This window comes from Mirounga leonina, unplaced genomic scaffold, assembly GCF_011800145.1.
Source record: "Mirounga leonina isolate KUSES-001 unplaced genomic scaffold, KU_Mleo_1.0 Mir_168, whole genome shotgun sequence".
Taxonomy (NCBI): Eukaryota; Metazoa; Chordata; class Mammalia; order Carnivora; family Phocidae; genus Mirounga; species Mirounga leonina.
In genome coordinates, this window is record NW_023270426.1 from 31,110,157 (window position 1) to 31,133,456 (window position 23,300).

The 23,300-nt window shown below is 38.5% G+C and overlaps 1 protein-coding gene across 1 annotated transcript; it reads left to right on the forward strand.

The window, feature by feature from the left end:
- Positions 1–4,991: 4,991 nt before the first annotated feature.
- On the forward strand, positions 4,992–22,798 carry SPINK6 (serine peptidase inhibitor Kazal type 6). The gene is made up of 4 exons (XM_035015055.1): positions 4,992–5,111; positions 13,802–13,858; positions 21,522–21,637; positions 22,753–22,798. Exons 1-4 carry the CDS (start codon positions 4,992–4,994, stop codon positions 22,796–22,798), a joined length of 339 nt encoding a protein of 112 aa, XP_034870946.1.
- Positions 22,799–23,300: the final 502 nt, after the last annotated feature.

The window sequence follows — 23,300 nt, forward strand, 5'->3', positions numbered from 1 at the left end:
CTCACACCCAGCATCTGATCCATCCGCAAAGTCTTTTGGCTCCATCTTCAAAATACACCCCAAAGCAAACCACTTTTCATCACCTCCCTGTTAATTCCCCAGTGGGGCCCCTGTCTTATTTCACTTGAATTATTACAATAATTACCACCCTTGCTTCCACTCTTTCAGTATGCATTCAACATTCAGCATTACATGTCAGCATGATATGTTCAGCCAGAATAATTCAGTCTAAATACACTTTTTATCATGCCATTTCCTTCATTATAGATCTCCAGGAATCAGGCACAAGTTGCTAGTTTTTGATAAAGGCCCCACACTGCTATCTGGGAGTAATTGTTTTCAGTCCTGTCCTCTGGTCGCTTGGTTATTCGCTCTGAGTTACCTTCCCCTGCCCCCATCAAAAACACACACCCCATAAAACATGGCCTGTGTTTACAGCTGAGTGGTTTTCTGAGCCTACCTCCTGTCCATAGATGTTTTGTATCATATTGCTCAAAACGTGGCCTCTTCATTTCTTACTGTCTCTTTCAGTCTAGGCTTGTTTAATTTCTTCAAAAATGTTTTGGGTTCTTTATGCATCATTTTGCCTAACACTTTATTGAACAAAAGGCACACTTCAAATCTATTGAACGTGCGCACCAAGAAGGAACATCCTAAGAGCAGGCATTCCAAGACAGCCAGGTGCACACTGTGGAGATTTATATGACCTACCCTCAGAGCTTACACAGCCTTAATTCTGGCATACTCCACTGACCGGCAAAATCCCAAACCTGCCCAGGTTGAAGGAGATGGACTATGGACCTTATTGTTTGATGGGAAGAGTGTGAACAGCTTTGAGACTGGGTTTTACAACTGTCACACTGTGATGAAGCAAGAGCTACCCCAGATGCCTCCTGAGCCTGTCATTCTGGGGGAAAAGATTGGAAGGAGTCACAGTGAGAGTATATTCCAGTTTTTCTTTTTTTTTTTTTTTTGTTTAAGATTTTATTTATTTATTTTATTTGAGAGAGAGAGAGAGAGAGACTGTGGGCAGGGGAAGGGGCAGAAGGAGAGGGAGAGAGAGAATCTCAAGTAGACCCATGCTGAGCACAGAGACCCATGCGGGGCTGGATCTCATGACCCTGAGATCATGATCCTAATTGAAACCAAGAGTTGGATGCTTAACTAACTGAGCCACCCAGGAGCCCCCTGGTTTTTGTTTTCTTATTTTAACATATGATGAAAAAGACGTGAGTTGAAAAAAGTATTTGGAGGCTTACTAGTAGAAATTAAAGGGAACATAGAGAACACCTAGATATGTGAGGCTTCTGAGGAAAGTAAAAAGCTTTTTGCCTTCACCTCTCAAGGTAAGAAACAGACTGAAAAAAACCCATTAGTAACGAAAGTCACGTGCATTTTCTCCATTGAAAAAAGTCATTCAGGTTTGTTGCCAAGATCATATTAAAGATGTTACTTTCCCACCTACGCTCATTATTTCAGATGGCCACAAATTCCATCCTTAAATGTAGAGCTAGAGAATGGAGATCAAGAAAGAAAAGACTTAAGGTAGGCCTTAGAATTACAGCAATAGGAAAGGATTCTGAATGTAGTCCCCAAAATCGAAACAAGTAAAAGAAATAGTTCAGGAAACTTCTAAATTTTGAGGATTTGTATTGCTGGAGAAACTATTTTTTTCTTCTTTTTTCTTTTTTTTCAAGTGGAATTGCCAGAGAAACTAGAAGCCAAGATAAAAAACCACTTACCTTAAATAAACTTTAAGCCCCTGAACTGGACCATGAAGTAATTTGAAAGTAGTGTAGCCCCAGGGTTAAATGTGTTTCCAAACTCTTAGATTGGTCCTTGAAAGAAGAAAGGGAAATAAGATCCTATCAGAGGGCAGAGCCAGAAACTGCAAAGAACTGGGGAAAAGGACATTCTCTAGGTAATAAAATCAGAGTATTATCAAAGAATGTGCCCCATTACCAGAGCAGGAGACTTCACTAAGCCCAGGGAAGCAGATTTTGTCAGTGCTGTGTTCCAGTGATGGGCTTGTGTATCTCATTGCTCTTGTTTTCCAAATGGGAGCCTGAATTGTGGTGACCCTGTGCAAACTCCTCCATTATGTATTAGTATAGGAGAGGAAATAGGGACTGGCAGCATTCCCTACAATATGGGTCGCCATAAAAAGCTACTCTCAGAAATCAGGACTTTTTGCTGGTTGCAATGACTGGATAGCATTTTGGATTGTCTCTCGTGAGAAGTCAAGTGTGTATGTCTTAAGATTGGGAAGAGGAGTGTGCATGGTTATCTCGGAGCCAGGGGGACAAGTTATCTACAAAATTCATATCCCACCAATAGAATATAGAATCATTGCTAGGAAGTGAAAGCCCAACAAGGAAATTGGTTTTTCCACCCTTGTTGCATGTAAGTGTGATCATGTGACTAGTTCTCACCAATGGTGTGTGACATTTCACTTTTAAGCCAAGTTGGTGAAGAATCATGTGTGAACTCTTCACTATATTTTTCTTTTTTTTTTTAAAGACTGTGTTTATCTATTTTAGAGAGAGAGACAGAGACAGCATAAGCAGGCAGGGCAGAGGGAGAGGGAGAGAGAATCTCAAGCAGACTCTGTGCTGAGCATGGAGACTGACCTGGGGCTCCATCTCACGACCAGAGATTATGAACTGAGCTGAAATCAAGAGTCAGACGCTTAACCAACGGAGCCACCCAGGTGCCCCACAGTATTTGTCTTCTTTCTACCACCTTGATGCAAATGAGCATAGCAAATTTAAGCCACATGTGGAAGCCCAAATTGAAAGGAGACTGGGTCTCTTCATCACTGCTTGGAGAAAAGCTGTCTGGAAACAGACAGTCACCAGGACATTACACAGTTGAGAAGCACCTCCTCTTGTGTAAATTATTTACATAGAGGTAATGTGTTATATCATTACCTTACAGAAAACAATTTGTAATAAAAGGCATGGTGCAAAATTTACCTGCATCAAGGATATGAGGATAAGGGAGTTTCCGGGTTGTACTGTCTGATAGATACAGGATTATTTCTCTTATACTCAGGCATCAAGCCCAAGTCAAACACATAGCCCTCTATATGCAATGTAACCAAATACAATAAATCTAGCTTTTGAAAATTGAATCATACAAACATTGATTCTTCTACCCAACATAGTTATTTAGCTTCTCCTAATTTTTTTTACTATTATTAAACTCTTATTTATAGTTCCTACTATTTTTGACTGGCATATGTCAAATAAATCTCTACTCTCAAAAGCTATATAGTATCTTAAGTAATAATGAATAACTTCTATAAGGTAAAGACTTATACCACGTGCTATAGGCCATGAAAGGTAAAATGCTTTTTATTATAAATGAAATGCTTCTATTTTAATATAAGTTAGAAGAGAAAGACTGATTCCTTCCTGGGCAACTGCGGAAAACATTTTAGAATAGGCTTTACCTTAGCTTAGTCAAGAAAGTTGAGTCAGATTGTGATAGGCAGAGGTAGCAACAATGTGTTTTAGGCAAAGAAAATATTAGTGGGCAAAGTATAGGAAGAGAAAAATGAAGATTACTGAGGATTTTAGTGGTTTGAGCCTCTGCTATTTGACAAAGACACTGGGAGATGAAATTGAGACAGAAGATATGCCAGATCACAGAAGAACCTTGCATCCTGAGCTAAAAGCTCTTTAATTTTATTGGCTAAGCTTTATTAAGCAATGGGGAGGCACTCCCACTTATTTTTCCCTAGGGTAGCTGCCCCTGCCCCCAGTTGATAGTCTTGGGAGAGAACACAGATAGCAGAAATAATGGGATTGTAGAACTTAGAAATAAAAATCTTGCAGAGGCTTCCCACCCCCACCCCACCCCCCCCCATTTAGGGCAAACCAAATAATGATTTGTTGAACTAAATCACCTGACCCAGGCAACACTGCTTTTAAGACTTTGGCGAACTTTCCCCTCATATTGTACTGTTAGCAAACATTTAAGAAGCTTCTTCTGATGGTTGTAATTAAGCTTCAAAAGGAGCAGGCACAGCCAGACATTTAGTCGGGCTGAAACTATTTCTTTTTTTCCATTGTTACCAATGTGCAATTCACCCTAGCTTGCTTTCCAGAGGGTGAATGAATTTCAATTTAGGGTGGTAGGAAAAGTCAGTGTGCAAGAATTTTTATTACGGTCTGATTCAGAGCTAGCTCTAAATCACCTTGGGCCACTGCACGCTCTGAAAACACCATGACATTTCAGGAACTACTTGGTCCTGGCCCGTTTTCAGGGCTCTTCAACCATCTTGATCAGGTAGCCCGTGTTTCAGCCTGCAGAGCTATTTGGTGTTCATATAGTCAATAGTCTTCCCACACTTGTGTCTATTTGCCTGGGTTTTAGTTCAGTTGTACCTCCCCCTGTGTCCTCCTCTTCTTCTCAACATCCCCCCCGCCACCCAGTCTTACTTTGCCACAGAACTCTTAATTATCCTTCAAGACTCATGGTTGTGCAAGTGTATCTTTTTTTTTTTTTAATGAGCCCTTCTCTGATGATACTATCTTAGAAAAATTAGTCAGATCTTTATGCATTCATGGCACTTCAGAAACAAGGTATTTTCTAGAATGTTACTACATGATACTTGAATTGTATTGTATGTATCTTACTTGCTAAACTATAAACTCCTAGAATACAGGAATAACGCAATAGAAACCATTGAGGAACCTCAGCTTCAAAGAGTGACAGAGAAGATTAGGAGGCCATTTAGATAAAAGAACCAAAAGATTAATAAGTAAAGAATGTAAGTGAAGATGAAAACCGTTTGTACTTTTTCATTCAAAAAATATCAGTAGGAGAATTTAAAAGAGAATAAGATAAACCCCTTTCTTTCAAATCATAATCTCGTGTTGTAGATAAAACTACAGAACAAGACTCATCAGTCAATAACATAACATAGCAATCCAGTACCAGTTTCTGTGGAACAGTTTATAGAAGTTCTAAGAAGAAAGAGATGAATGACCACAGGGGTGATCTCCAGCCCTGACATCTTGAACAGTTTAACTGATGAATTTGATACAATCAGTGAAGGTGATGCAGTGATGACCAGCCAAAATGAACAAGACGAAACGTTCTCTGTATGTCAAGGAAATGAACCACAAAAGGGGAGGATAATAGATAACTTCATATTTAAAGCATGCTTTCTACACCTTCATTGAAGTCAGTTACGAAAGCACTTACTGGGACAGTAATCTATTCTTCCCAGGTGTGTTAATTCATCCATCAGCATCTTTTTGTTTGGTTGTTGAACCAGTTAAAGGAGTCTGCTCCTAATTCTCTGTCCCTTCACAATTACACTCCGAGAGACTGTCCCACGCCTTGCCACTGTTCAGTCCACTGCATCTACTCTATACCCACATCTACCAGTCTAGTTACTTTGTCAAAGAAGGAAACAAGGTGACCCTGACCTTTTTTTAGGATGCCTAAGGAATAGTGTCACCCTTTCATAGCGTTCCTAAGTTTATCCTGTGGTAATCTCTTCTTGAACCTTATCCAAATTGATGTGGAGCTATAATGCTTAAGTTTAAAAATAAGACATTTGAGGAGGCTTAATATGAAAAACATGCAAAATTCAACCGTAAAAGTGAATACATGAAGAAATATATGAAAACATGAAAAAGAAAGAAAATCAGGAAGACAGAAATCTTTGAATGAAATAGAAATTTTCCTAATACTATATTAAGATTCATAACATCAGTTAACTTCCAAAAGTGTACTTGATGACTTAGTTTGATTTCTACTGGAGCTAAAGTAATATAAAAAAACATAATAGCCTTGGTCATAATGAAACGGGATATGAAGGGAGTATGGATGGTGGAGCAAAAGCCGTGACTAGAGAAGGTTATACGAATTGAATAGAGAGACAATTGCCGCTCAAGGATCAGCAGGTTACAAAATCTGACTCCCAGTTATGTGATTGGCAGTCTATGCACTCTTGCATGAGAGTCAGTGAGTATTAGGATGTAGTCCCTCTATCTTACTAGGAAGCAGTTAAATATATAGGGGTTTATAAATGAGGTTTACAGTCCTGTTGAACTATATCTAGAGGAAATCAAAGAAGTGAAAGAAATGATAGTAAACTAGACAGCTAATATCTACGTGTGTAAAAGAAGGAAGAGGATAGATTTTGAAAAATGTTGGCTACAAGTAACTAATGATCTCCGATGAATATATAATGCTAATTTTTTAAAAATCTCATATGTATTTTGAATAAATGCGGAGTAACTGCTAAATATAAGACAAAGATTTGGAGGATAAAAGACTAATAAGATACAGATTCTGCTCACAAGGAACATCTAGACAAATAGAGGAGATGTCAGATGGGCATAATTTTACAAAGTAGAACAGTTTCACAAGAAAAGAACAGATTCAAGAGAATTCAGAAGAATAGGTAGTATTACAGTCAAAGGACACGATTCTCAAACTCAAAAGCCTTCTAGGGCCAGCAACAAGTAAGGCAAATGAGTGAGCCAATGACAGGTGCAAATGAAGCAGTTACCCCTAAACTTCAGCTGACTCTCGCCCTGGCAATGAAGGGCCCCAAAAGTTCCAGAAATCTTGTAGTTAACATTTTGTTAGATATTCATATTTTAAAAGTTGTGGACTAATTTAAATTTTTTAAACCATTAAAATACAGATTAAAAAATACAAATAAAATACATCAATAAGTCAGAGTCAATCTTCATGCTACCAGTTTAGGATGTCTACCTTAGAGGATTAAGAAATGTTCTGTGAGGGGCATCTGGGTGGCTCAGGTCTGTGAGCCTGACTCTCGATTTTGGCTCAGGTCATGATCTCAGGGTCATGAGATCCAGCCCCATGTCAGGCTCCGTGCTGAGCTTAGAGCCTGCTTGGAATTCTCTCTCTTCTTCTCCCTCTACCCCTCCCTGCTTGTGCTCTCTCCCTCTAAAAAAGAAGGAAAGAAAGAAAGAGACAGAAGAAAGAAAGAAAGAAAGAAAGAAAGAAAGAAAGAAAGAAAGAAAGAAAGAAAGAAAGAAAGAAAGAAAAGAAAGAAAGAGAAAAGAAAGAAAGAGAGAGAGAGAGAAAGAAATGTTCTGTTAAGAGATTATAACTTGGACTTCTCATTGTATGATATGTAGAATTTAGACATGTAGCAATTAGAGAAAAGAACATCCCAGGCAAAAGCAACATCATGACTTAAGTTAGGAAAATACAAGCATAATGCAAATAAATGAGAAACCATGAAGAACTTATTTTGAAAGGGGTGCCGAATCTATGACGGGAGGAGCAGGAAATACGATAACATGAGCATTTAGGAAAGAAGGTGAGGATGACCAGGAATGTACATAGATTCTTTAAAAGCAAGTCATGCCCAGTGTGCCTCACTGTATTTCATAAGGGTGAGAAATTGCTACCATGCCCAAAACATGAACATTTATTTAAATAGAGTAGTCTTGGACATAAGTTGGTGAAATATCTTCAACGCTGTTTTGTTCAACACTTGTCAATGATATTGATGATGATCAAGAGGACATTTACTAGATTTGTAGTTGACACAAGGTTGAAAGGGATCACTAATATGATGACAGACTCAAGCCTAAACAATTTTGAGACTGAATGCAAATTTTTGACAAAACACTAAAGTTGTTTCTGAGCCAAGAAAGTGAAAGAAATAAGTACAAGATGCGGGAAAAGAACCCAGAAAGCCATCTTATTAAGAATATTAAGATTCTGGGTGGCTCAGTTGGTTAAGCGACTGTCTTCGGCTCAGGTCATGATCCTGGAGTGCCGGGATCGAGTCCCGCATCGGGCTCCCTGCTCAGCGAGGAGCCTGCTTCTCCCTCTGACCCTCCCCCCTCTCATGTGCTCTCTCTCATTCTCTCTCTCTCAAATAAATAAATAAAATCTTTAAAAAAAAAAAAGAATATTAAGATTCAGGGACACCTGGGTGGCTCAGTTGTTTTAGCATCTGCCTTCGGCTCAGGTCATGATCCCAGGGTCCTGGGATGGAGTCCCACATCGGGCTCCTTGCTCAGAGGGGAGCCTGTTTCTCCCTCTGCCTGCTTCTATCTCTGCCTGCCACTCCCCCTCCTTGTGCTCTCCCTCTCTCTCTGACAAAAAAAAAATATATATATTAAGATTCAGAAAGGTTAATTAACATCCCTCAAATCATACAGTTCATGGCAGAAGTAGAATGTGCATTCCGAGTCTATCTGGAATCAAACTCTATCTCTTTCCTATCCATCACAGAACCAGTAAATATAAAAGTACTATGTACTTCTCTTGGGAGAACATTAGTTTGATTTGTATTGAGTGGGAGATTGAGGTAAATGTCCTTAAAGATCACAATTAATTATAAAATCTATTTTTTATTTTCTTCTGATAAAACATTAATGAGGTTTGGACCTAATATACTGAGTAGAGTGGATTCAATTTTATATAAGCTAAGATTTCTGTGTCAAAGAATGAAATTTTATTTTTATTATTTTTTTCTTCATGTCACAATAATAGCAGAATACATTTGTCTTGCCGATTGAAGATAATTCAATCTCAGTTATATATCAAACATTTTCTGAGCACATATTAATTGGTAAGAATATTTGGAAGCCACAAAATTTCTTCCCATAAAGATTCAAGAAAAATTTAAAGACAATTGTTAAGGTTGTTCTTTAGTTGTCTTTGAAACTTTTAGTGCTTGACATCTGACCCACGACCTTCTGCAAAGGACTTCAAGATTATGTATATGTGAGCATGTATGTGTCTACGTGTGTGTTACACCACACTCCTTAGAATGAAAACCAAGCAGGTGCTTTTCCTTCTTACTCCTTTCCTCTCTTTCCTACCTGTACCCCTCATCCCCCCATCTCCTCTACCCTTCAAGTTCACATCTTTTAAAACTGTCAGAAAAGCAAATAAAAGAAAATAATTCTTATTTTTATTACAGTCATGCTTCATTTTTTATTAAACAGCAATATTTTATTTGATTACCAAATTCAATGCAATATAGTTGCCATTTCCAAAGACTGAAAATACATCCTAAATTCTGAGATGAATCAAATTAATATGTCAATTTCCAAAAAGAAAAGAAATATCCTGAAATAAAATGAACAATATCTGAACTACGTATATATTTTCTCAATGTGATTATTGGAAAAGGAAGCCCATTGTTTAGAAGTAGAATTTCTGAGTTACTTATACATAAAACACACTAATCACTTGTGTTTATTTTTTTAATCTTTTAATTTTTTTGTTTGACTCCAGTCGACATACAGTGTTACTTAGTTTCAGGTGTGCAAAACGGTGACTTGGCTTCTCTATACCTGACCCCATACTCACCACCAGTGTCTGTCACCACACACTGCTGTTACAATGTCATTGACAGTGTTCCCTCTGCTGTGCCTTTTATTCCCGTGACTTACTCATCCATAACTGGAAGTCTGTATCTCCCACTCTCCTTCACCCATTCTGTTCAACTCCTCACCCCCCTTCCCACTGGCAGCCATCAATTTGTTCTCTGTATTTATAAGCCTGATTCTGCTTTTTGTTTATATGTTTATTCATTTGTTTTGTTTTTTTATGTTCCACATAGGAGTGTTTAAACTGGACACATTTTGCATGTTCTTCCAACACTTTAAAGTGCTCCGTTTTTCTTCATGGTATTTTAAGTAGCTGTTTGTGATTTGAGACAGACTTTCTCATTATCACTATAACCATTGTTTATTTTTGTTGTTGTTCCCACAAAGAAAGCTATGGACATCCCACTCTTTGATCTCTCTTGCAAATGAATTGACCATAATAGTTAATGGGATTCATCTATGTGTATGAACAGTATATTTTCAAGGAGCTAAAACAAAAAGTTTTATTATGACTATTTTTTTTTTACTTTACAGAGAAAAGGGAAATAGTTCATATTACTTATTTTAAATATTCCTTAATTCAGTAACGTTTAAAAATAATTTTTTAACTTTTTATTTAAGCTCCAATTAGTTAACATACAGTGTAATATTAGTTTTAGGTGAACAATACAGTGATTCAATACTTCCATACAACACCATCAATTAATGAATGGATAAAAATAATTTTTATAAATAAAAAATACATTGACTCCCTTCTTCATTTTGACTTCAGAATTGAAAATCACATATGACATACTATATGTTGGCTAACTGAACATAATAAAAATAAATAAATTTAAAAAAAAGAATTGAAAATCACTGGCATCTGACTATAGTAATGATTTTTAAAATTAACAGGCTGATTCCTCCCCAGAAAATGCTTTTGCTAACACAGTTCTGGTGACAATGTAGAATACCTATTTCTTTGGGGTACATCTTGGATGACATGGACTTTGAAAATCCAAGTTACACCCTAGATTCCATTCCCCTGTGGTTACTCATCTGGACCACATACATGCAGGACCTGTCTGAAAGAGACCTAGACATTAAGCAGGCTCCACCAGTGAATCATCCCTTTAATGTAGCAAAACCTTAGAGGGAAGAGTAGGGAGGATGTATTGGTTGTTAGGAAAACATAAACTACAGGTAGAAAATGACATCCTCAATTAATAAGATCTAAGGTGCGACTCACATAATTGTTCTAATTTTTAAGAATGATGGAGAGCATAAAGCATTTCTTTGAGTTGGTAAGAGGTCCCAATAAATGCCTAAATTGTGTAGATTTGCATATGGTTTTAGAAGGTGATTTATAAGGTAGGTGGAGATCCCAGCATCCCTTGATCATGTCTATATATATATATGTCTCAGTGTGTGTTTTAGTACCCTGGGAAGTGTCTTGACACAGAAGCTGAGCTAGACAAAGGAGCCTTGATCTGAGTGAGCTAACTGGCACCATGAGAATATTGAGTGTCTTTCTGCTCCTCTCTCTGGCTCTTTTTAGCATTTTCTCGGGTGAGTTCATTTCTTTTTTCTTAAAATTAAAATCCAGTATTCATACTGAACTGGAAATAAGGGTATTTATCTACCATATTTCAAAATCCTAACAATCTTGATATTAAAGGCCAATTCTGAGATCATTGTAGTGGTGATAATGATTGTGAGATGAGAATGGTGATAGTAATGATAAAAATAATGTTTTGTTGAGCATATACTATATTCTAGGCATGTACTGAGGGTTTTTCTGCATCATCTCCAATACATATGGCAAGGTATTCATGTTTATACTCTACATATAAAAAAAACCTGTAGCATAAAGAACTTAAAATTGCCAAAGGACTTGTAACGAGGAAGTAGAATTTAGAATTTGAATCCAGGACTTCTGGGTATTACAGATGTTTGTTCCACAGAACTAGTCTGGAGGATGAGTAATTGTTGTATCTAGTAGTTTGGCTTCCAAGACAAAAGAAAGATTTCCTGTCCTCATTATTCTTATAATTGGAATTTAAATAACTGAAATTGAAACAAGGAGGAAGAAGGCAACTCGGAGAATGCTTCAGGAAAGTTACGGAATCTTAAAATGCCAAAATGTATATGCTGGTGGTGAATTAATTCCTCAAGCAAGGGAATATCTTTGGCCACTTTAATGAGCAAGAGTCATATATTCTATCAATTCGGGTTGTTTAAAGGATAATACAGTTCAATCTGATATTTTTCATCACAGGATCATATGAATGAACAGTTTCACTGTACCTATTTCTTTCCTTCTTTATTATTCTACTCTTCACTGTTGCAGTGGACAAAGCACATGCTAGAGACTCTAGACCCAGCACCTAGCCCCACCTCTTTCACTAATGACCTGTGTCACCTGGAGAAATAGCACAGCATTTCGAGATCTTCTCTCATTTGTAGAATGCCAGAAATGAGATTGCATCCTGGGAACTTCCATGTCTGATACAGCACTTGTGACAAAAGTAGTTGAAGTTTGCTGCTATCAGAGATTTTTTTTTTAAGATTTTATTTATTTATTTGAGAGAGAGAGTGCATGTGAGAGTGTGAGGCGAGGTGGGCCGAGGGGAGGGTTGGGCAGAGAGAGAGAGAGTCTCAAGGAAACTCCCCACTGAGTGTGGAACCCTAGGCGGGGCTCAGCCTCATGACCCTGAGATCATGACCTGAGCCAAAACTAAGAGATGCTTGGGCGCCTGGGTGGCTCAGTTGGTTAAGCGACTGCCTTCGGCTCAGGTCATGATCCTGGAGTCCCGGGATCGAGTCCCGCATCGGGCTCCCTGCTCGGCAGGGAGTCTGCTTCTCCCTCTGACCCTCCCCCCTCTCATGTGCTCTCTCTCATTCTCTCTCTCTCAAATAAATAAATAAAATCTTAAAAAAAAAAAAAAAAAAACTAAGAGATGCTTAACCGACTGAGCCACCCAGGCACCCCAGGTCCTATTTGATCTTATAGAATGGAATTTTAGAGCGATTGTCCTAAGAATCTTTATTTTTTGGTTGTTGTTGAAATTGTGCTTTTTTTTGTTTGTTTTTTTGTAGTTTTTTAGCAGAGAAATCCTTTTTTTTTTACTGAACTATAGTTGACATGGAGGGTTACATTAGTTTCAGGTGTACAACATAGTGATTCACCAAGTATGTACGTTCTGCTGTGCTCACCACAAGCATAGCTCCCACGTAATAACCAGCCACGTGGCTGCAGTAAGGTGGGCAATCACTACAGCAGATGTTCATTAACTTCCTTTTAAATTCAAAAGCCTTGTTTCTCCTTTCCCCTTGAATAGAGAATACACTTGACGTATTTCCAGCTGTTCTCCTGCAAGTGCAGGCCAGCACTTGAGAAGGATTGCACTCATGCAATTCTGTCATCAAAGTGCCCTTGGGCTTACACATGAGAAGTGTTGTTGGCATTAGGAATTCTGCAGTTATGGCCAGATCAAGATTCAACAGCTCATACCAGAATTCAACCCAAGACCTTTATTATATCAGTTTTTTTTTAATTTATTTTAAAAGAAAGATATCAGCGTTTTTTTTTTTTTTTTAAGATTTTATTTATTTATTCATGAGAGAGAGAGAGGCAGAGGCAGAGGGAGAAGCAGGCTCCCCGAAGAGCAGGGAGCCTGATGCGGGACTCAATCCCAGGACCCCAGGATCATGACCTGAGCCAAAGGCAGACACTTAACCATCTGTGCCACCCAGGCACCCTATATATCAGTATTTTAAACCACTGAGCTAATTAGCCACAACTTAAAATCACACATAATCCTAAAGATGGAGGGAGGGAGAGAGAGAGAAGCAAGACTGTATTTGTGGACTTTTCTTCTTCTTTCAGGAATTTAGAAAGATGTAGCAGGAGAAATAAGTCACAAAAAAAGAGAATGAGTTTGTCCTTACGAGTCTATATTTGGGCCAAGTCTTCAAAGATGGTTGAGTATAAAGGGCAGAAGAGCAATTTGGGGCTCATAGAACAAACAACAAATGTAGTGTCTTCCCCAGCTGCCTGGGACAAAGGCTTTGGGGAGGTCTGCATGCACTGAACCCTGGACTGTCAAAGTGAGAGGAAACTTTCCAACCCAACTTCTCTATCTTGAAGCCAGAGATGACAAGGTCATTCCCATAGTAAATTCGTGACTCGACCAGGACTGTCACATGAATCTCCAGATCCTTAAACTATTTCCTCTAACTTCCCCCCAAACCTCCAAGAAATATTACCCATCATGGTCCATGTACATTATATATATATATATATAAATCATTTTTGAAGTGTCTGCTGTGCCCTGAGAAATGAACAGGTGTAAACAATAAAACTACCATACCATGACTTATTCAGGTGACGAAGAATCAAGAAAAGGTATCATTCCCAGCTTGAGGGTGTCCTAATTTCACAAATCCTGCTTTTTGCACATTCAAAGACTACATTGTTTAGATTTTGTGCTTTCTTTTCAGGTGTCTTCAGTCAAGGAGGACAGGTCAGTGTATATTTTTTACCTATTCTTCAGACCTGGGTGGCGTTTGGCTGGTATTCCCCAACCAAACAGAGGTTTGCCTATGGGTAAAAGAGCAGAAACAAGGAACATGCGGCCCAAATGCAGAAATCAGAAGTAACTCATTTTTTTTAACTACAATATCTCATTGAGTATACTGTTTACAGTTTTAAAGACCCTAAATGCCTATTCTCAGATTTTGTTAAAGTGAAATGAATGTAAATAAAAATAGGACGAATCTGTCATCGTGCTAATGCTTAGTCTCTGATTTCACTGTGTGATCTTGGGCAAGTTACTCAGCTTTTCTGAGCCGTAATTTCCACAACTATAGAAAAGGAATAATATTATTCACCTCATAGAATTAGATTTAAGTTACATAAACTATGTGGGAGCGTTTGGTAAACTATAGAAGGATAACTTAGTGATCAATCATGAGCAGCTTCTAAAGGAGATATTAGGCCAGAGGCTTTTATTTTCTGCTTAGAGAGCAAGCTTGTTAAGTGTGTTGCACTGAGTATGTACAAAGAGATTCACTCGAAATTAAATACAATTGGGGTTAAAAATTGGAATAGGCACAAGTTATCTTCTTTATTTGGCTGATTCTTTTTTTTCCAAATTAATCCACCACCTTTTTTCCAGTCTCTTGTTCTACCAAAAGACAACACAAATAAGTGGTGCTTGTTCTGCCAATCCTGCTCTTGTGTCTATACTGAATGTGTTCACTTGACTTTGGCCTTGGTTCTTGGTTAGCCTCGTTGTGCTCAAGAACTTTTGGCATCAAAAATTCCCAGACACGGGGCGCCTGGGTGGCTCAGTTGGTTAAGCGACTGCCTTCGGCTCAGGTCATGATCCTGGAGTCCCTGGATCGAGTCCCGCATCGGGCTTCCTGCTCGGCAGGGAGTCTGTTTCTCCCTCTGACCCTCCTCCCTCTCATGCTCTCTGTCTCATTTTCTCTCTCAAATAAATAAATAAAATCTTTAAAAAAAAAAAATTCCCAGACACTACTGCCAACTGATTGGAGTTGGCAAAGGAGCTAAAAAATATTTTCCAACCCTAGTATACCTCCCACTTGCATAAAACTTTTTTCAAATTTTAGCATCTCAGAAATTGAGATGCATGTTACAATGGATGATACCTTAGAATGAACTGCCAGTGTGTTGTGTCTTAGTGTATGCACACGTGTGTTTGTATTGCTATATGTAATTATACACCTTAAAATTGATTTATCCTTATGTTTAAATGTATATGGTAGCATAATCTATGTTAAATATCAAAACAAACAGAGAAAGGACATAAGATCCAGACAAACATTCCATATCCCTTTAGGTAGTAAAATATGATAAGGCCATTACACAGAGATTCAAAATAAATGGAATTTAACCCCAGTTTTCCCATTAACACACAAGTTGCTTTTCTTCTTTCAGCTTGGAATTCCAGATTGGATTTTTAGTGCTTTCTAGGGTTCATTGAAAATCTGCTATTTACTGGTTCTGTTCCTATAGACGGACCCAAGTCTTAGAGTCTGCTTGCCTGAGGATCCTGGGGGATGCTTCCTCAATGTGCAGATCCCCAGGCACCATGCCAGGCTTACTGAGTAATAATCACACAGCTGAGGAGTTTTGATCCTACGTTCTTGGTATTTATCTGATGCTGGAAAGCACTGACTTTGGAGCACTCACTCAAACACCCTCAGGACAGTATAGATGAGTCCTTGTTCAAATCCTTGCTGGCTGTGTGATCCGAACGGTGTCTCTTCCATTCTCTTTGCCTTTGTTTCCACATCTCTAAGATGAAAATACAGATTCAAGCATCTCCAGAGCCCTGTTCTGGCCTTAGGTATCTGGATTCGTATGAACAAAGCCTGCCTGACCAAGACTGCTGTCTCTTTTGCGCTCAAATATCAAGGGCCAGGAGGGAGCCACCGTTCAGATGGCACAAAGGTGACGTTTCTCTTCTGTGTGTCTGGAAGGATGATGGCAGTCCCAACGACAAGCAGAAATTGAAACTAACCTTGGGAGCATGCCTGCTCAAGTCTGATCCAGCCAGGACAAAAGGCAGAGCATTTACTCTTAACACCAAAGTCAATATTCTCATGCCAGGAAGTCTCTCCATGATGGAGCACCTGAGGGGAAATTAGAATGAGCAGTTTAAATTATTGATTTGTAAAAGTTTCACATTCTTTCAAAAAGAGTGTTCAAACTAAACAAAAAGCATGTTCCTGCACTTTGGGAATTCGTAGTCCTGTAAAATTTTCCCTGTAAATATAAGTGACTAATAAGCTGCCAACTCTTTAATTTGCCAAGTAGGAATATTAAATAACATAAAAATAAAAATCTAATAATAATAATTAAACATAAAACTACTATTTACCATCATCAGCCTTCATTAAAGAAATTATAGTATAATACCAAAATGCTTGAAAGACGTAATCTCAAAACAAGGATGGTTTTTTGAACAGAATACATTTTGCTTTTAGAACCACTCACTACTTTGTCTTTGTTTTTCTTACTTCCTTACCAGGCTGGGTATTTGGGAACCATATCCTTAGGGAGCTGTTTAAATTAATATTCCAGATTGGAATTAACATAACAAACTGCTTGAAAATAAATAATTGTCAACCATTTTCTTTTACAATAATTTTGAGATATCTACATTTACTTTTGTTAGCATTTTAAGATAAAAGCATGGTAAATTTTAGTATAGTTAGTAAAACAATGCTCCATGCCTAAAATATGTTTGGGGCTATTCATTTTTCCTAATTAGCTTGCTTTAACTTTAATTAAGATACTGACAGGACACCTAAATATAACTTGGCAGTGTTAACCAGCGTCTATACTTTAGAGATAGGGAAACTCGGGCTTCAGAAAGAGAACCTACCTCACTCAAGGTTACCAACAGCAGTAAAGCTGTGCAGTCACCATCTCAGGACACCCAACTCCACATTGAGTGACCATCTGTGGCTCCATGCTACTTCTTTTTTGGGGGGGCGGGGAGGGGTACAAGGAAAGGGAGAGTGAATCTTAAGCAGGCTCCACACCCAGCAGGGCGCCCAATGCGGGGCTCAATCTCAAACCCCTGAGATCATGACCTGAGCTGAAGTCAAGAGTCTGACGCTCAACCGCTCAACTGACTGAGCCCTTCCACGCTACTTCTGATCAGCAACAGGAAGCCATTTTGCAGGGCACGTGAATTCGTATTGAGCAGCATAATTTTCTGAGCAAATAAATACATGTTAGTGTTTACTATCCTCAGTTCTTAAGCAAAGAAGTATTATAATGAACACAGTAGTTTAGGGGTGCCTAAACTAGTATTTTTCAGTGATGGGGAGAATAGATGAAGTCCTACACTCTAAGGTGTATGGGTGTGATTGTGTGTGTTTGCAAATTTTCATTGGCTTTATTTGTAGAACTAAAATGCTAGAGTAAAATATCAGTGATCCTGACTCTTTAGTTGATTGAGTAACCATACAAGCTCATTTTTCAGACAAGTTAAATGATTTGGTAGTGCCCGTTAGCAAAAAACACTGATTTGGGTACTAAAAGTGTCCCTCTATTCCAGAATATTTTAGAAGGCACAGTTCTTTGAAGAACCACAAGAGGTCAGGCTGATACTAAACACTGGCACCCAAGTGCCTAAACATGGTCTTCAGAAGCTGAACTCAGGAAATAAATGGAGGTGCTTATTAAATCCAACACCAATCTAAAAAAAAACATCAAAAAATTCACTAAAATAGGATAAAAATAATGGGTTCCAAAAATTGTAGATTATGATATAATTTACACTGTTAATATTCATAGTAGCAATCTTGCACATACTTGGAGCTTTACCAAGTGTTTTCAAAGGATTTATCACTACGATAACCCCAGAAGATAGGCATTATCAGCCCCGTTAAAGATGAAGAAACTTAATCTCAGAGCAGTCAAATTTTTGCACAAGGTAGTGTAACTAATCAGTGAAAGAAGCAAAATTCAGAGCCAGGTCTGTCTGATTCCATCTACAGGACAGTGACCCAACATGACAGAGCAGTAGGGGATTCTAACCAATTCAGGGAGAGGAGAATTTCAGCTCTCTTGGGTTTCCTAAATCCCTCATAGGGGAAACTTTCAAGGAGGAAGAAACAATCATACCATCCCCTTAGTCTAGACCTGCTTTGACTTCTGTATAGTAAAAGGGGAGAGGACAGTTAGGCACAAAAAAGGTGCGACATTCAGAAATCAGCCCACTTCTCCAGTTATGAGAGCCCTGGCCTCTTCCTAGTCCCAGCCCTGCTATGCCCCTGCCTTGCTCTTTGCTTCCCAGAAGGGATTTCTGGCTGTCCCTGCAAAGGCATCGTTCACCTTCCCTGTCCTCCGGGGCTCTCAGAGAGTGGTCTTTTTCTGTCCTCAGTCACCATGCTAAAATTTCTCACACACTGAGTGAAGAGGAGCCTCTAGATATAAAAGAGGAAGCACTTGGGCAGAAGTTGTTATTTCTCCCACTCAACTGAAGATGTAAGGACTTAGCTTTATTTAGCCACTTTATTGAGAGAGTCACTCACTGCTCAGACCTAAACCATCAAAGGTGGAAGGGCCCTCAGAGGCCGTCTAGTCCGATGGTACAGTTGAAGCAGGGCTGCCATCAGAAGCTTATTTTCCGCATCCTTGCCCAAGGTTGTTTCAAGTATTCTCCCTGACTTTCTACAATTCCTCTTGACCCCCTCTGATCCTCATAACAGTGCTCGGAATGAAGCATGTGTCCAAGATGACACAACTAGTTAATTGTGTGTGGCAGAACAAATTCTGTAACAGGATTCCTTGGCTCCCTTCAGGGATCACTAGAGGCCAGGACAATCCGAAAGCATGAAGTGTGTCTATGTTCTGAGGAAGTCTGTGCATAGGCCAATTTGATTGTTTGGGTTTTCGTTGTTGAAATCTTGTATTCTTCCAGGTCATTCCCAGGGGGCAGTGGAAGGGGAGAAGTGGGCTTGGGGAGGGGGTGGCGTCTAGACACTCCCAACAGTGAACCCTCCCCATCTGCCTCTTTCATATCACTTTCTGAAGGACAAAAGAGGCTGGATGGGCCAACTGCCAGGGAAAGGTGTCTTAAGGAGGTGTCTCTCTCATATAAGAGACTTTGTTTTTTCTTTTTCTCACTGACCTGGCTGTAGAGACACATGTATCTCTGACCAAGATGCCCTGTCTTCAGCTTCCACAATGCCCGTGCCTGGCCCACTGTGGCATTGATCGCACATCATGCTATGGTTATCTGTGTCTTTTTTTTTTTTAAGATTTTATTTATTTATTTGTCAGAAAGAGAGAGAAGGCACAAAGAGGGGGAGCAGCAGGCAGAGGGAGAAGCAGGCTCCCCGCTGAGCAGGGAGCCCGATGCGGGCTTGATCCCAGGAATCTGGGATCATGACCTGAGCTGAAAGCAGACACTTAACTGAGCCACCCAGGCGTCCCAGTTATCTATATTTTCTCTGCTTCCTTCATGCAGATGAGATGGTGAGCTTATATTGTTTATAACTGATTCTTCTCTGTATCACCAGAGCTCAGCACTGTGTCCTCCAAATAGTAGTTACCCATTGGCTGTTTGTGGAATAAATGAAAATATCAGAGATGATTCTGGTGTTTACAGTTTCTTGACTCAAGCACACAGCTGCAAATGTGTACATCAATGACTTAAGTGTAAAATACATTAGCTTTTGAGAAAATTATCCTATGATTTATAAGACCCCAAAGATTTTCCAGCCTTTTTTCTGTTTGGAGACCTAAAGGAAAGATTACCGTCTGGGAGGTAGTATGAGAGGATGGAGTTATCTTTAAGAGCTTTCAGGAAAAGTAGAACTTTAGGTGGGACTATGAGAAGCCTATCTTCTCGAAGCCATGCCCTAAGATCTCTGATAAGTACCATACTGCCCAACCTCAACAGTACAACTGCCAAATCTCAACAAACATCTATATTTAATAGTCTCAGGTGCCTTAAACCTGTTACATGTGATAATATTTTTAAACCCAGCAGTGTGATTCTTTTGCTGAGTGTTTCTCCATGCAAACCATCAGAGGGCTTTATCAATATATAATGGTTTACTCATATCTTAAACAAATAATTCATCTCACCTATGCCCATACATTTCTCTAATAAGGTATTTTCATGAAGTCTCCAAGTCATGACTATAAGTGTGGTCAAGGGTGCATAGTGACAGTTGATCTTTATTTCTCTCAGTGAGGATGTGTTGGAAATCTGCCATAGTAGGTTGTTGGAAATTCTAGACCAGCAAGGAGAAGCAATATGTTTAAGCACTGGTTTCAGTGACATCTGCTTGTGTGGCATTGGTAAGCCACGTAATTTTCCTGAGGATCACTATTCACATCTGTAAACTAGTTAATATAACATCGTTCGCCGTATATCTCAGGCAGGGTTATTGTAAGACTCAACTCACATAATCCATATAAGAGTAGCTTAAATATTATGACTCAATTAATAAACATAAGACAGTGTTGTTTTAATGGAACTAAGATGGAGTAAAGTATGGTCCCTGTGTTCATGTTTAAATGTTACTTCAGCCCACACAGCTGACATTTGGAGGAGTTCAGTTTTACCTATTACATATTGCCTGTACTCTGGAATAAAATGACTCAAATGCCATTTGCACACCAAATATTTACTCAGTTGACACTGAATTGAAAACTCCAGACTATTCTGAAAGACCGCTAAAACTAAGGAGAAATATTAGTGCATAGGTACTACCATCCCTTCTATAGAACCCATGATGATAATTACTAATCAGTCATAGTATGTGTTCTCACCAAGGCTGGATGCACCCTCAGAACCCTTCTAAATAGAGCAGCTTAGGCAGCTATTACTATGTTTTTATAGTAAGCACAAAAGTTCAAATCGTACAAATAGACTCCAAGACAGAGTAAGTTAATAATAAAGACATTAGACCATTGTTTTCAAGAGATAGTAAATGGATGTAGCAGCCAACAGGGAAAACTAACAAGCCATTACATAACATATGAGAACTCCGTGCAAGAATCATCCACGTCTTTATAGCAAGGCATAAAGACTGCAATTAGAGTTAAATTAATACAAAGAAAGAAAGAGAGAGAGAGAGACAAAAGAAAGAAAGAAAGAAGAAAGAAAGAAAAGAAAGAAAGAAAGAAAGAAAGAAAGAAAGAAAGAAAGAAAGAAAGAAAGAAAGAAAGAAAGAAAGAAAGAAAAAGAAAGAGGGAGGGAGGAGGGAAGGAGAGAAGGAAGAGAAAGAAAGGCAGAAAGAAAAGAGCAAGCAAGCAGCATTTAAAGTTGAAAAACTAATCTCTGAATAATTAAGTGTTGGAGCAAAAAGTCATACCTATAGCATTTACCTCACTCCTTATATAAGAAGTAAGCATCTACCTTACATCATTAACTTACTCCTGAATACCATAACTACAGAAATGGGTTTCCTGTGTCTCAGAGAAAGAGTCTCATTTACATTTAGTAAATTCTGGTTAAGCAGATAAGGAAAGCTATTTTTCTATTTCAGGAAGCTTTACATCGGGAGCGCACGTGTGTGTGTGTGTGTGTGTGTGTGTGTTTAAGCTTGCTGTCTGAAGCTTCTGTTCTGAGGGATAGATCCATAGACTAGAATTCACTAATGTCAATGTCATCGTGCTTACGTTGGTAGATTGACTGTGGTGAGTTCCAGGATCCCAAGGTCTACTGCACGCGGGAATCTAACCCCCACTGTGGCTCTGATGGCCAGACATATGGCAATAAATGTGCCTTCTGTAAGGCAATGGTGTAAGTATCATACTCATCAAAATCAGAAACATGAAAAGTTTGGGGAAAATTTATCATCAATAAAAATATTATTTTATCCAAATTATTTTCAGACATTTTCTTTTATACCAAATTATATGTTACTAAGGTACAAGTTTCTATTAATTCCTCTTTTAGTTTGATGAAAAAGAGCCGTTCAACAAAGAATAGAGGAAAAGATTATCCTTTAGAATGCAGACTAGTCAAACTTTACATAGTATACTAGGAAGATTCCATCAAGGACCCATGTGTATTGAATTTACACGTTTATAAGGAACAGAACAGATGCTATAGATTTTAGCCAATAAACTGTGACCTTCCCAAGGGATCAGTTTATAATTAATAAAAATTTATTCAATCAATCTTTTAGTCTAATTGATTGCCCTAAAACCAAGGAAATTATAACCCTTGTTTAAGCCAGATAAAAGTCTCTCACTCCTCGCCATTTTCTGGTATTAGAGTTTTCTGTGAATGTCTTAATTTCGCTCAACTTCACTGCAAAATGCCTAAGCACAGGGATTATATAACTACCTATTATAATAACAGAGCCAGGCACATAGAATGAAATTAATAAATTAATATGTGCCTACTTGCTTATGTAACGTATCTGATTAATTAATACCAAACTTTCTCAGAGAAGAAAGGCAGTAGGGTAAACAGAGATTTAATTTAATGGACACATATTACTGAGAAAGTCTGAATATATATCCTGCTATAAAGTGCCAAATGCCGGAATATTTGGTTCAACCTCTTACATCTTCTATGAGGACTGTGGCCCTAGTGTACCTTTGCCATTACCTCTCCGGTCACTTTAACCTTTTCTGTTTGTATGCATATTTCCTCTCAGAGAATGAACAGTTGAAACCAAGAGGTCAAGCCTGGGTAAAAATCTGAAATTTGTGTAAGATTCATGTTTTCTGTAATTTGTCCAGATGTCATCTCTGAGTACATTTAATTAACCTCTGCCAAATCGTAAATGTGGATACCTATAGAATCAAATGATTGCAGGGACTCTGTGTAGTCAAAACTTCTTCCAACCTTTGTAATGAATAATAACAATATTACACTGAGCATATATTTGTCTTTCTCTTTTACAGGAAAAGTGGTGGGAAGATCAACCTAAAGCATCAAGGAAAATGCTGAATTTTGTGCAGTGTGTGTGCTGACTTCCAGCCACTTCTTTTCTCACTTCTATTTTTCTCTAATGGAGTCTTTAAATTTATAAAGATACGCCTTCTACTCTGCCTGCCTCTTGGGTAGTTCAGTTTATATCTATTTCCCTGGATTTGCTTGTTAATAAAGTAAATTCTGTAGAAGCATTGCTTGTGTTTTTACTTTGAGATCAAGAAGACATACGGATACATTATGGAATAATTGACCTCGCATAAACTTGGATAAAAAGCCCTGTTTTTTGGATCTAAATCAACCAACCAGTCACTGTGGGATCTTGGGAAAATCCCTTCCCCTTTCCTATTCTTGGAGTTGCATGTAGGTGATGAGGGACTTTTAACAATGTGACAATACATTATGTTTACAATTATTTTGCAATACCTATTATTTAGATGGTAGATCACATAATATTGTTTCTTCCTAAATTCAGGAAAAGTACTTTATATAAAAATAAAATATTCATCCTCCCTAGACC